At 38.0% G+C, this 14,726-nt stretch overlaps 1 protein-coding gene across 1 annotated transcript in view; it reads right to left on the bottom strand.

The window, feature by feature from the left end:
- Positions 1-4,833: 4,833 nt before the first annotated feature.
- Positions 4,834-14,726, bottom strand: part of RAB39A (RAB39A, member RAS oncogene family) — a 29,427-nt gene continuing 19,534 nt past the window's right edge. The window contains exon 2 of the mRNA XM_012773722.2: positions 4,834-9,664. Coding sequence (XP_012629176.1) covers positions 9,238-9,664 — 427 coding nt within the window. The 3' untranslated portion in view covers positions 4,834-9,237. The remainder of the gene's footprint in view (positions 9,665-14,726) is intronic.

Raw genomic sequence — 14,726 nt, 5'->3', positions numbered from 1 at the left:
TCATCATAGCTTCTCTGACTCTCCTGCCCACCTCTTTCCCTTGTGGTTACCTTGCAACTACCTTGATAATCCAGGATAATCTCCCCTCTTCACAATCCTCAACCCAGTGACATGTTGGCAGGGGACTTTGCAAAGTCCCTTTTGCCATGTAAGGTAACATACTCACAGGTGCTGGGAATTAGGATGTGGGCCTCACCAGAAATGGGGGTCTATATCACATGACCAGACAAGCCACTGAAACCAGCAGAGATGCTAGATATGGGGAAGGGGAATTGAGATTGGATGGTAGAGGATGAAGATGGTAAGTACCAGTTGTGGCCTTGAGACTAGTTGCTGAGGAAGCTCCTTCCTTGTATCTATTCCACTAACCGTCCTTTTCTAAGGTTCACCCAGAAGGAGAGGGCCATTGGAGTCCTGGAGAGTTGTTCCCAACCAGTGTGAAGAAGTAGATTGGAGCAGCCTTGCCAGTTGTCACTTGATGGTTTCTGGCACCAAATCCAATCTCCTTTGCCCTGCTTTGTGCTTGAACCCAACATCCTGGGCTCCTATTTACCAAGGCTGATCTAGCTTCTGCCCCCACCTGAATGTCCAACAAAAGAGACCACACGGGGCCCTGACTTGTCACTATTCCCCAGGGGAACCATGCAGAAAAGAGTTAACACAGCAGGCCTGACTGCTGTGCTTTGAAAGGCCTGCTTATAAGCTTGGCCCTTGGCTGGCATCTGGGAACTGGGATTTCAGGAGGGTTCCTACCGTTCCCAGAACTGATAAGAACAGCTTATTACACCTAAACTGTTCATAGAAACAATAAACTTTGTGCTGAATTCCTGCTTTCTTTCAGGGAGTCTGGAATTTTGGCCTGTGCCAGACAGAAGCTGTCTATGTGACCAACCCCTTCTATTATAAAAACCTGGGCACTGAGTCTCTAACAAACTTCTCTGGTAGACAACATTTCACACATGTTGTCACAAATTGTTGCTGGAGGGATTAAGGATAGCCTGTGTGATTCCATGTGGAGAGGACCCTTGGAAGTGTGTGCATTTTTTCCAGACTTTGCCCCACACACCTTTTTCTTGGCTGATTTTGCTTTATAGCCTTTGCTGTAATATAACACGGCTGTGAGTGCAATTACATACTGAGTCCTGTGAATCCTGAATCACCGAACCTGGGTGTGGTCTCAGGGATCCCCACACACAGGGGTCCAACAGCCATTAGTTACAGATTAATTACACTGGAACTTTTCCATCACGGAAAGAGCAGAGATTTATCCTTATTGAAATAGATACACATTCTGGATGTGGTTTTACCTTCGTTGTCTGCAATGCTTTTGGCAGCAATCCCATCCTTGAATTCGCAGAATGCCTTATTGAGCTAAGGGCATCACTCAAGGCATTGTGTCTGATAAAGAAACTCATTCCATAGTAAAGGAAGTGCTGCAGTGAGGTCATGCCTATGGAATTATCTGTTCTTTTTTTTTTTTTTTTTTTTGAGACAGAGTCTCACTTTTGTTGCCCAGGCTAGAGTGAGTGCCGTGGCGTCAGCCTAGCTCACAGCAACCTCAAACTCCTGGGCTCAAGCGATCCTCCTGCCTCAGCCTCCCGAGTAGCTGGGTCTACAGGCATGCGCCACCATGCCCGGCTAATTTTTTGTATATATACTTTTAGTTGGTCAATTAATTTCTTTCTATTTTTAGTAGAAACGGGGTCTCGCTCAGGCTGGTTTCGAACTCCCGACCTCAAGCAATCCGCCCGTCTGGGCCTCCCAGAGTGCTGGGATTACAGGCGTGAGCCACCGCGCCCGGTGAATTATCTGTTCTTAACCACGTTCCTCATCACCCAGAAGCAGCTGGCCTAGTTGAAAGGTAAAATGGCTTACTGAAGACTCAGTTACAGAGCCATTTAGGAGACAACACCTGAAAGGATAAGGTTCTGTCTTTTTTTGACACAGAGTCTCACTCTCTTGCATGGGCCAGAGTGCCGTTGCATCAGCCTAGCTCACAGCAACCTCAAACTCCTGGGCTCAAGCGATCCTTTTGCCTCAGCCTCCCGAGTAGCTGGTACTACAGGCATGCACCACCATGCTCAGCTAATTTTTTCTATATATTTTTAGCTGGCCAATTAATTTCTATTTTTTAATAGAGACGAGGTCTCACTCTTGCTCAGGCTGGTTTTGAACTCCTGACCTTGAGCTATCTGTCAGCCTCGGCCTCCCAGAGTGCTAGGATTACAGGTGTGAGCCACTGTGCCCAGCCAGTCCTACTCTCTTAAAGAGAAATTTGGCAACACTTACCAAAAAAATGTACAATGTCCTTTAACCCAGCAAGCCTACTGCTAGGAATCCATCACACAAAATTACACATTTGCACCAAAATATGTGCACTAAGATGTTCATTGGAACATTGTTTCTGGTAGCAAAAAAATTGAAAAAAATCTAAATGTCTATTATTGGAAATAGTCAAGTATGTGTTGTGGTACTCTAGGAAGCTATCAAAAAGAAAATAAATATATATTGATATGGAGAGATTTCTAAGACCCTACTATGTGCAAAACCCAAGTTACAGAATATTAAAACTGATCCCATGTAAGAAGCTTCCCATTATATATGTGTATATGGTATGTGTAAATACATAGGAAAAAGACATGAATATATAAAATTGTAAGCAGTGGTTTTCTCTTGGAGGAGAATGGAATTGGGTTAGGGTAAAAGGGCGCTTTCACTTTCTATTTTATACGTCTGTTATCATATTTTTTTTTTTTACTACATGGCTGTGTTTACTAGAAGGAATATATTAAATATTAAAAAGTTGATTTACAGTAATGGGTCTAATGATGATTTCCCTCTATCTTTCTATATTTTCTAAGTTTTGTGCAATGAGTATTTACTACACAATGGGAGAATTTTTATTAAAATGAAGCTACTATTTTGAAAACATTATGCTAATTGGAAGAAGCCGGTCACAAAAGGCTACATATTATATGACTCTTTTTCTGTGAAATGTCCAGTATAAGCAAATACAGAGACACAAGAAGTAGATTAGTGGCTGTTTAGGACTCTGGTGTAGGGTGGGTGGGGTTGCAGGTGGGGAAGAGTATTAAGGTGATAGCTAAAGGGTATGGGGATTTCTTTTTGAGGTGATGAAAATATTCTAAAATTGATTATGGTGATAGTTGCTCAATTGAGTATATTCAAAACTATTGATTTGTTCCTTTTAAGTGGTTGAATTGTATGACATGTAAATTATATGTGAATAAAGCTGTTACCAAAAAATCTTTTAAAAATGCTACTGATAATCATTTTATGTAATGGTTATGTAGTTTACATAACGATTTTATGTAAACTAAGGACTGATCCACAGTCCTTACCACATTGGGTGCATGTGCTAACTCTTCCTGGTGGTGACTATTTCCAGTACTGCTGTCAAGATATGTGTTGGTTCACACTGATTCCAGTACCTGTCCATATGTCAGATGCTGTTGTTGATGGCCAGCAATTCCCAAGAGCTGTATCATCTTCTCTATGTCCTTCAGGGCACTAGTAAAGCATTCTTCTCTGATTCTAAGAATCAGACCATTTCAGAGTCATGACCACTTAAAATGAACAAGGCAGCCATTATCAACAATCAGTTTCAGGCAGGGCGCGGTGGCTCATGCCTGTACTCCTAGCACTCTGGGAGGCAGAGGCGGGAGGACAGTTTGAGCTCAGGAGTTCGAGACCAGCCTGAGCAAGAGTAAGACTGCTGTCTCTACTAAAAATTGAAAAAATTAGCCAGGAGTAGTGGTGTGCGTCTGTAGTCCCAGCTACTCAGGAGTTTGAGGTTGCTGTGAGCTAGGCTGATGTCAAGGCACTCACCCAAGAGTGAGACTGTTTCAAAAAAAAAAAAAATCAGTTTCTAGTTGACTATGAGGATTAAAATTCCCTCCTTGACAAATGGTGATTATAGTAAGAATGACACTAAAACTAGAACAAAAATAATAATAAAAATGATGGGCCAGGCACAGGGGCACATGCCTGTAGTCCCAGCTACTCGGAAGGCTGAGGTGGGAGCATTGCTTGAGCCTAACAGTTTGAGGGCAGCCTGGGCAACACAGTGAGACCTTGTCTCTTAAAAAAAAATGTGCTAAGCACTGTGGTAAACATTTTACATCTGTGTTACATGTGCAGAATGTATGAAAATTTTCTGTGTGATTTAACAGCTCAATTTAAAATTTAATAAACTGCCACTATGTGCAAGGCTGAAGTACAACAAAGATGAACCAAGTAAAGTCACGAGTTTTGAAATATCTGTTAAGGCATAGAATATGGCCATGATCCCTTTTCTGCAATTCTGAAACCAAAAGAGCTCTCAAAATCTAAGATTATTTTTATAACTCATTTGGCAGCAAAAATCTGACCTAAACTGATGACAGGTTATTTATAGACCTTATCTCTTTTAGTATGAATATTCATACATTTTGCTGAATAAAAATATTAATGTTTGATTATGGGGTTCTGCCTCACACTCCAGCATGGTATAATGTAATATATAAGGGATTACAGATCTCTAATTGATTCTTATTTGTACTTCATTTGTGAATACACACACATGCGTGCGCACACACACACACATATACACAATTGCAGTTAAACAGTTGCTTCTGTTTTAAAAGCATTACTAAAGATGGATTGCTAAAGAAGGATAATGTAACAATCCTGGCACAATCACAGTTCTCATTCTCATTCTTATTATTCATTATTTAAAATCAAATATTAGTAACACGCTTCGAAAAGTTTGTATCTTATTTTCATTGGTTGTCATTCTGGAAAAAAGAATGCCAAGAGATATCATAGCAAAAGATGTTTATTCTTCTGTGGAACATACAAATTAAAACCAAGTATGTGGAACCCACATTTAATAGGATTAAATTCAACATAATAACCATCAATTAGTAGTTACTAAATGTCACATAGATAAGACAAAGTTGTAGGCACTATTTTTTAAAAAAAAAGACAAACAATTTACCCAGAGAAATAGCAAGGTACACTAATTTTTTTATACCTTAGAAAATGTTTTCATTTATTTTCTACCATGATTATGTGCAGTAAGTGAACTAGATTGTACAATGATTGATATAGATTGTCACAGCTCATCACTCATGTGTCTACTTGCATCAGTTATTAACATTATAGAAATACCAGGTCATGCAGCAGTTCATTCAGGTTCAGGAGATTAGTTTGTTATTATTAAGTTATTTTAAGGTCAAGTGAAGATTGGTTGCTCAGGAAAGTATGGTGAAAACATTGAGATTTAGAAAGTTTCTGAAGCAGAGATGGCTATTTATCAGCTGTGGAATTTTCAAGTTAGCTTCTGATTGGGAATGGATTCTACCATTTTTAAATGCAAAGGATTTAACTTTATTATTATTTTATTTTTTACTTTTTGAGACAGGGTCTTGCTAGAGTGCAGTGGTGTCTTCATAGCTCACTGCAACCTCAAACTCTTGGGCTCAAGTGATCCTCCTGCTTCAGCCTCCTGAGTAGCTGAGACTACAGGTGTGTATCACCACACCAAGGGCTAATTTTTGTAGAGACTGGATCTCACTATGTTGACCAGGCTGGTCTAGAGCTTCTGGTCCCAAGAGATCCTCCCACTTCAACTTCCCAAAGTGCTGGGATTACAGGTGTGAGCCACTGTACCAGCTCAAGATCTGACTTTAAAGCCTTTGTAGTCTTTCAGTTTTTTTCTTAAAGGCTCTATGTTTCCTTTGCATTTCCAAATATTTCCAGGTAGTTACTAAGAAACAAATGAAATGGGTCTTTAGCTTGCTAGTCCTTCTCACTATATCAGACCTAAGGAAATTATTCAAATACAGTGCACTTTTTTAAAGTTAATGAAAGCTTTGTTCTTAGTTGAACTAAAGGCAGTATAAAATCTGACAAAAATACTCTTAAAATGATTTTATTAATCCATAGATTCAGTTTTTAATGATGAAAGTTGGATAAAAAGACTTTGTTCTTGTAAAGTTATCTTAGCTACAATATAAAAGACTATTTTGGTTGCCACAAAAAAAAAAAAAAAAAAATCATGGAGTGCTTGAGGCTTTTGGAAACCTAGAGTAATCGTTCAAGTTTCCAGGCTCAGGAAATCTGGTTTGCTACTATTATGCATATAAAGGCCACATTTAAAAGCATTCTGAGTATTTAAATATTTTGGCTTAAGATTACCATTTAATAAACCATCACATCACTACATGCATTGAAAGTGTTAATGAAGCTCAAGATGAGTAATTTCTGGCAGGGGCAAGTTTATTATATAATTGGATAGTTTTTCATTCCTTTTTAAAAATCACATGTACTTAAAATTTTAGTAATCAGCTACATCATTCATTAGTTTTACATTTTTGAATTTAAACATGGTTTAAATTTCAATTAAATACATTTTAAATGAAATAATTTTAATGTAAAATCAAATACATTAGATGTCTAAGAAACTTAATCAAAACATTTTGCCTGGAGCAAATATTTTTACTATTTTGGCATTATTATCCATATTCTCTATAATGATGTGTAAGAAAATAGGTCACCTATTTTACATATATAAATGTAAAGCTATCTTGCTAGGGGTTATACAGATGTTTGGCAATCTTGCGTAAGAACTCAGATCTTTGTAGTCATCATTCGCTTTACTATTGTTTTTACCAGAAATAGCTCCTCTATAATATAAAAATCATCTAACCCAACCACAGTAGTTTGTGGATTCAGTTAGATCACATTTCCCCTTTCTTTTGCATCCTTCCCTATCCAATACACATACACATATGTACACACAAAACAGCTTGGTGAGCAACCTGTTGGGCAACCAGAGTTCTAGGCCTGCTTCTGTCATGTAAGTATCAACTTTTTGGGCCTTGCGCCTTCCAGTTTGTTTCTTCAATTCCTTAGTTCTATTTTATTTTTAATTCTTTTAGAGATGGGGAGGGTCCTCACTATGTTGCTCAGACTAGTCTTGAACTCCTGGCCTCAAGCGATCCTCCAGCCTCAATCTCCCAAAGTGCTGGGATTACAGGCACGAGCCATCACGCCTAGCCATTAGTCTTATTTTCAATCTTGGAATACACAATATCCTTCAGCCCCAATATTAGTCTCCCCCAATATTATTATAAAGGAGTCCACTGAAAGTTAAATCACATTTTATATTTTAGCTATTTAACTTTAAAAGTAGGCACAGGTGACTGAACTTTAAACTGTTGTTAGATATTCAGTATTTGAGTTTATGCCATTTTGGACTGTAACGGTAAAAACAGACTACTTCACATTTTGGGGGACAGGTACTTTCTCACCTGGTTGATTATAGTTTGAAATCAATGTGAAATTAACCTAAGAATATCAAGGAAATGTTGACAATATAAATATTTATAATTTTTATGGTTATAATTTATATTCTCTCCATAAGCACTATTAAAAAATACTTACATGAACCTAGAAAATGTACAAGTATTTGAAAATAGAAGTAAATATCTACTTCAAAGATGCACAAAAAACACATTCAAACATGACTTTTGATTGGATTAAGTCTCCAGGGACTTCCCTCTCTATCATTTCCACTTTAGAGGAGCAGTGGTTCAGGGTAAAAAAGGGTAGAAGATAAGCATCAACCAAGAATTCCCGCAGGTCCTTGAAATCACACACCATTTTTTGCTCCCTTTGCACAGGAATGAAAGGAAAAAACAAACTTCTCATCCATTATAAATATAATAGTATGGCCATGAGCAACTGTTATCAATCTCACATTTGTATAATGCTTTCTCTATTTACAAAGCTTTTTTGCCTGATTCACTTGATTCTCAAAATAATTCCATGAAACACAATAACTCAAGTTATTAGTCTCATTTTACAGATTAGAAAAATGATGCTTAGAGAGGTTATGTGACTTACTCATGATCAAGTATTGGTACTGCACAGGCAAGTTTAAAATCAAGTTCTCTGATTTCTTGTTAAATATTCTTTCTACTATACCACTTTGGTTTTCAAACAAATGAAGCAACTATATACAGTTTAACAGTAAAAACATTATGATTCCAAAAATGCAGCTTCATTTGGTGCCCCTCTGTGATTAGGAATAGTTTATAGAATAGAGTACGTTATAAAATATTTGAATTGTGATCAAAATGTCCCTTCCAGGAGAGAAGTTTAATCAGTAAGTTAAAAATTAGGAAACTCAAAAGTCATTTTACTGCCTTGACTAATTATTCTATCTTCACTTGCACTGTTGAGATTTGTAAAATGCAATTTGAATGCTAAATATATCAAACATCTAACCAATTTTCCTTATCCAGAAAAATCTTTTCTACATTCTTCTTGTATTGAAAATGGAAAAATTTGGAAGTTTACTTGGACAAAAATGCTATTATTAAAAACATTCCATATTTACCTATATTGATAATTTTGACAATAAAGGTAAATTGCATATATTACCTTTGAAAATGTCAGTATATAAATAAATTTTGTTTTTCTTGTCTAAACACAAACAGTATACAGTAACATCGAACATTTGCTACTGAGTGGTCCTTTGTTTTTTATTTTTACAAATACTTGCTTAGCATATTTTGCTTGGATCCTTACATATCTCTGTAAAACATAAAACTTTTAGGAGCAACAAATCGGGGAACAAAAATGAGTACAAAACTCATTTTCTTATGTTCAGGCAAAATTAAAGGAGGATAAATATTCAGAGAATGGTTAAAAAAAAACAACAAAAAAATCCCTGGTACCTTAAACAACAACTGTTACTTAAGTCTTAGTTGATACTTCTGAGATTGTTTATTTTGCAAGTGAACAGCGTACTTTTAAATGCACTTTACTATTCAATCTTAATTAACTCAAGATAACGTAATTCCTGATAAAATATTTTTAATCAGACTATGTATTATACAAAAAAATCCATTTTGAACTGTCAAGAAAAATGAGTAATATTGATATATCTGGACACTAAGGTCAGCTGTATGCTGACAAAGTGAGAATGGAGGTAATATGTAGATATGCCAGTTTCAAGAAAAAGTTGTCTGCTTTGCCTGATAATTTAGCAAAATACCTAATCTGGTAGTTTAACAAGTAAGTATAGTGCTCCGAATCAAATACCTTACAAAATAGTGTCAGTGTGGGTTTTTTAATGCTTTCATTGCATCGTTCTGCTTTTAATGTTGGTATTTATCCTGAAATGACACCCAATCTGTTCTTGTTAGTTCTTTGGCATGTTTGAAGTCAGCAGAAGCACTCTTTCCTGGGCTTCACTGCTTCCTCAGAAGAATGCACAGTATTTGGAACAAAACCACTTTTAACCCCTTCCCAGCCATCTTGAATACAAATTTCTCCCTTTTTAATAAGTTCATATATGTCTCTTGTCAAGATTGTGAAGGATTCTTCAACATTTGTAGCATCTTTTGCTGAGGTTTCTATATATTTCATTCCACAGTCTGCCGATAGTTTTTCAGCTTCTTCCCTTGTAACTTGACGTTGTGAAGCTAAATCACATTTATGTCCCACTAGCAGAAATACAATCCGAAATGGCTGTACATACATTTTTGCTTCTTCTAGCCAATCTTTCACATGTTCAAAAGATCGTCGGTTAGTAATGTCAAATACTAAAAAGCCACCAACTGAGTTGCGGTAATAAGATCGAGTTATTGATCTGAAAAATAGAGAGAAAAAAAAGGTTGTATAAGGACAACTTGTTCTTTTTCCCCTCCTTCAAACAATGCAGCACTATAATAAAATGTGAAGAGATCATAGTGTGATTTAACTGAAATTTATAAATAAAATATGAAGTATCTTAAGTGAACAAAAATATTTTATGAGACTAATATGCAACTTTCATACATTAACAGAACTTTAAAGTAGTAGTCATTTTTAGATAGAGAAATAAGCACCTAACATGGTATATCATCTCACACTCTTATGATTGTTTTTGCTTTTATAAATTTGATAGACAAGAGAGCAGAATTAAGGGCGTCCAAATGGAAGCAGAAGAGATCAAACTCTCACTCTTTGCTGATGACATGATACTATATCTAGAAAACCCCAAGGATTCAACCAAGAGAATCCTTGATCTGATAAATGAATTTGGTAAAGTCTCAGGATACAAAATCAATACACAGAAATCATATACTCCAACAACAGTATAAGTGAGAACCAAATCAAAGACTCAATTCCCTTCAAAATAGCAACAAAGGAAAGAAAGTACCTAGGAATATATTTAACTAAGGAGGTAAAAGACCTCTACAGGGAGAACTATGAAACACTGAAGAAGGAAATAGCAAAGGATGTAAACAAGTGGAAGAATATACCATGCTCATGGGTTGGCAGAATCAACATTGTTAAAATGTCTATACTACCCAAAGTGACCTACAGAGTCAATGCAGTCCCTATTAAAATACCATCATCATTTTTCACAGATATAGAAAAAAAAATTTTATGCTTCGTATGGAACCAGAGAAGACCCCATATAGCAAAATCAATCCTAGGCAATAAAAACAAAATAGGAGGTATCAATTTACCAGATTTCAAACTATACTACAAGGCTATAGTAATTAAAACAGCTTTCAACTGGCACAAGAACAGGGACATTGACCAGTGGAACAGAACAGAGAACCCAGATATAAAACCATACTCATATAGCCAACTAATCTTCAACAAAGCAGACAAAAACATTCACTGGGGAAAAGAATCCTTATCCTTAAATGGTGCTGGGAAAACCGGATAGTCACATGCAGAAGACTGAAACAAGATCCACACCTTTTACCTCTCACAAAAATCAACTCACGCTGGGTAACAGACTTGAACATTACGTGTGAAACTATTAGAATCCTAGAGGAAAATGTTGGAAATACTCTTCTAGACATTGGACTAGGCAAAGAATTTATAAAGAAGACCCCAAAGGCAATCACAGTAGCAACAAAAATAAATAAATGGGACCTGATCAAATAAAAAAGCTTTTGCACAGCCAAAGAAACTGTCAAGAGAGCAAACAGACAACCCACAGAATGGGAGAAAATTTTCGCAAGCTACACATCCGATAAAGGGCTGATAACTAGAATCTATTTAGAACTCAGGAAAATCAGAAAGAAAAAACCAAACAATCCTATCAAAAAGTGGGCAAAGGACATGAACAGAAAATTTTCAAAAGAAGACAGAATAAAGGCCAACAAACATGAAAAAATGCTCAACATCTCTAATCATCAGGGAAATGCAAATCAAAACTGCAATGAGTTATCACTTATCTCCAGTAAGAATGGCCTTTATCAAAAAGTCCCCAAACAATAAATGTTGGCATGGATGTGGAGAGATAGAAACACTCCTACACTGCTGGTGGGACTGCAAACTGGTTCAGCCTCTGTGGAAAACAATATGGAGATATCTTAAAGCGATACAAGTAGATCTACCATTTGATCCAGCAATTCCACTACTGGGCATCTACCCAAAAGATCAAATGACACCCTACAAATGGGACACCTGCACTCGAATATTTATAGCAGCACAGTTCACAATCGCAAAGGTGTGGAAACAACCTAGGTGCCCATCAATACATAAGTGGATTAATAAAATGTGGTATATGTATACCATGGAATACTACTCAGCTATAAGAAACAACGGTGATCTATCACCTCTTGTATTTTCCTGGATAGAGCTGGAACCCATTCTACTAAGTGAAGTATCCCAAGAATGGAAAAACAAGCACCACATGTACTCACCAGCAAATTGGTATTAACTGATCAACACCTAAGTGGACATATAGGAATAACATTTATCGGGTGTTGGGCAGGTGGGGGGGAGGGGATGGGTATATACATACATAATGAGTGTGATGTGCACTATCTGGGGGATGGACACGCTTGAAGCTCTGACTCGAGGGGGGAGGGGGAGAAGGACAATATACGGAACCTTAACATTTGTACCCCCATAATATGCTGAAAAATCAATCAATCAATAAATAAATAAACAAACAAACCCCTGCTGGTTCTTTTAAGCCTTGAAGGCTGCACTATCAGGAAATCTTATCCCATTTCCAAAGGAACAGTCTCCTCTCAGAATATTTTCTTCACCTCTGTGCCTCAACTGAAACATACCAAGCACACTGCCTCCTCTGCAGGATGCTCACACCGCTCATCCTGCAGCATCAGGAGGAGACGGCTTCTGCTTCCCCAGTGCAACTTCCAGATAATTATTCTCTCTCAGCCCCTGTTGTAAAAAAAATCCCCTGCTCCTTTGAGGCTTATGCCATCTGGCTCCATCATCTGCTGTCATCTGCCAACTGCTTGGTCATTCTCCATGTACTAAAGATTTTAGCACTTTGCCTTGTTTTTCTTTTTATCTCAATTCTTGTCTTTCTGTTTACTGATTTCAATATCCACTCGGATGAGCTGCCCAATGTCACCTCTCAATTTCTTGACTTCCTCATCTCCAGGGAACTTTTCCCTCTATTCTTCCTTTCTTATTCATTTTCTTTTCATCATCAGAAACATTCACTACCTCAAAATTGCAAATTTACACAGTCCACTAAAATTATCAAAATCGCACAGCCTGCCAGCATATTTTTTAAAACCATGATAAATTGTTAATTTCATGAAGATTTGTAAGGCACTGACCAATCCTATCACTTTCTATCCATTAATACCCTTCTATCTTTACCTTCTTCCGTATCTTAGATTCAGTGAGACATCATAATCACTCTCTTGGAAATATCTCAATTCCCAAGCCCCTCTCCCTCTGTCATATTCATCTGGGAAAACTATCTCTGGATCAGTTCAGCATGCAATTGAATGTTTCTGGGGGGAAAAAAATCACTCAACCAGGCAGGCTGGTGTCACTATGAATTAATTATAACCAATCCCAGGGGGGTGCTCAGCAATGACAAGGAATACTGCTGGTATCAGGACAAGCTCCTTTCTTTCCTCACATTTAGGCTTCTACCATAGGAAGAAATGAAATTTGCATTTGCACTTCCTCTCTCCACAGAAGAGAACTGGAAGAACACTTTACTCCTCTTACTAATTCCTCCATACATGGAAAAATGGCTGCTCTGTTTGGTTACAGTCTGTTTCTCAGGTTGGTGGGCAGGATCCCTATGTGTTCAAGGTCAGTACTCTTGTACAGCATCTTCTCCCTCTTTTCCACTTTCTGGATCCATGCTACTGGCTTGCTAATTGTGAAAGGTATGCAGGTGCCATGTCAATTTTGTTCGCTGCTAAATGTCCAGTGGTTTAAATGCCTGGCACATAGTGGCAACTCAATACATCTTAGTGAATGAATGCTTGGTTGGTTTGGCCAAAGCCATGTACACAGCTATTGGAAAAACAGGAGAAATAGTAGAGAGAGTGAGGAAGTTTGGGGAAAAGAGATACTAGCAGTGCAAAAAAAAGAAAGATGCCCAAGATTAGATCTATTAGTGTGGTCTTATGTTCTCACACCAAGGTCACCGAGTTGCTATGAGTGTATCAGTGTTGGAGGAAGGTGGATAAATTAATTTCAGAAACACATGCATCCTAAAGATACAGCCCATAAAAATACAGTAGCCAGGCTAGGTGTGGTGGCTTACACATGTAATCCTAGCACTCTGGGAGGCCAAGGTAGGAGGATCACTTGAGCTCAGGAGTTTGAGGTTGCTGTGAGCTAGGCTGAGGCTGATGCCAGGGCACTCTAGCCTGGGCAACAGAGTGAGACTCTGTCTCAAAACAAACAAACAAACAAACAAACAAACAAAAAAACAGTAGCCAGCAACCCCTGTGAAGTTTCTTGGGAGAAGACTCCTCAATCAGGGGCATATTGATGAAACCTCTCCAAAAAAGAAAGTTGTGGTATTTTATGTCCCCTACCAAGAAGAAAAAAGCATAATACTTGGTGGACCTTTTTGAATTTTGGAGGAAACTTGAACAGTATAATGTGCTTCTTTGACCCATTAAGTGGGAGACCCAAAAGGGGCTACCAGTATTAATAGAGTTGAAAGCACGAAAAGTCCCTTTAGCTGTCTGAGCTATAATGCAAGCAACTTTGCCACTGGGCCCCTGATTTATCAGATCTAATGGTACCTGTGCGAAGTGCCTACAGCAGACTGGATGCTTCATCAAGCTCAGGAAAGCCTCCAACGAACAATTACAAGAGGGGCATTTTGCAATAAAGGCATGCTGTCTTTGTCAAAGGCTATTACACTTTTGAAAATTAATTCTTGGCTTATAACCTGGCTTTGATAGAGACTAAACGCCTGGCTGCGGAACACCAAGTGACCATGAAATCAAAGTGCCCATGATGAGCTGAGTGTTCTCTGATTCACCAGGCTGGAGCTTCGTCACTAAGCAGAAGTCAAATATATAGGCAGGAATATGGGGAGGACCTGAGTGGACCTGGAGTAGCAACGCTCACATGCCCAGCATGCCTACTCCTGCAGTACCCTCTCAACCCATGGCCTTTCTGGATTTCCCTATAATTAAAGAGGAAAAACTTCAAGTCTGCCTTACAAATGGCTCTAAACAATGTGCTAGCATCAGTCAGCCACACTCAGTGGTGAACCTGAAGGTCAGTGGAGAAGAGAAATCCTTCCATTTGTGGAACTTCTAGTGGTATATCTCACTGTCTACTTGTTCCAGATGATGAAATAGAGAGACGCATGTGAGGATCCACACCAATTCATGGGCAGAGGCTAAGGCTTGGCATGTTGGAAAGAAAAAACAAGACAGAGACTGGTAATAAGGAGGTCTGAG

The sequence above is a fragment of the Microcebus murinus genome, chromosome 4 (genome assembly GCF_040939455.1).
Source record: "Microcebus murinus isolate Inina chromosome 4, M.murinus_Inina_mat1.0, whole genome shotgun sequence".
In the NCBI taxonomy this organism is placed as follows: Eukaryota; Metazoa; Chordata; class Mammalia; order Primates; family Cheirogaleidae; genus Microcebus; species Microcebus murinus.
This window is presented reverse-complemented; position numbering and strand designations above follow the sequence as displayed.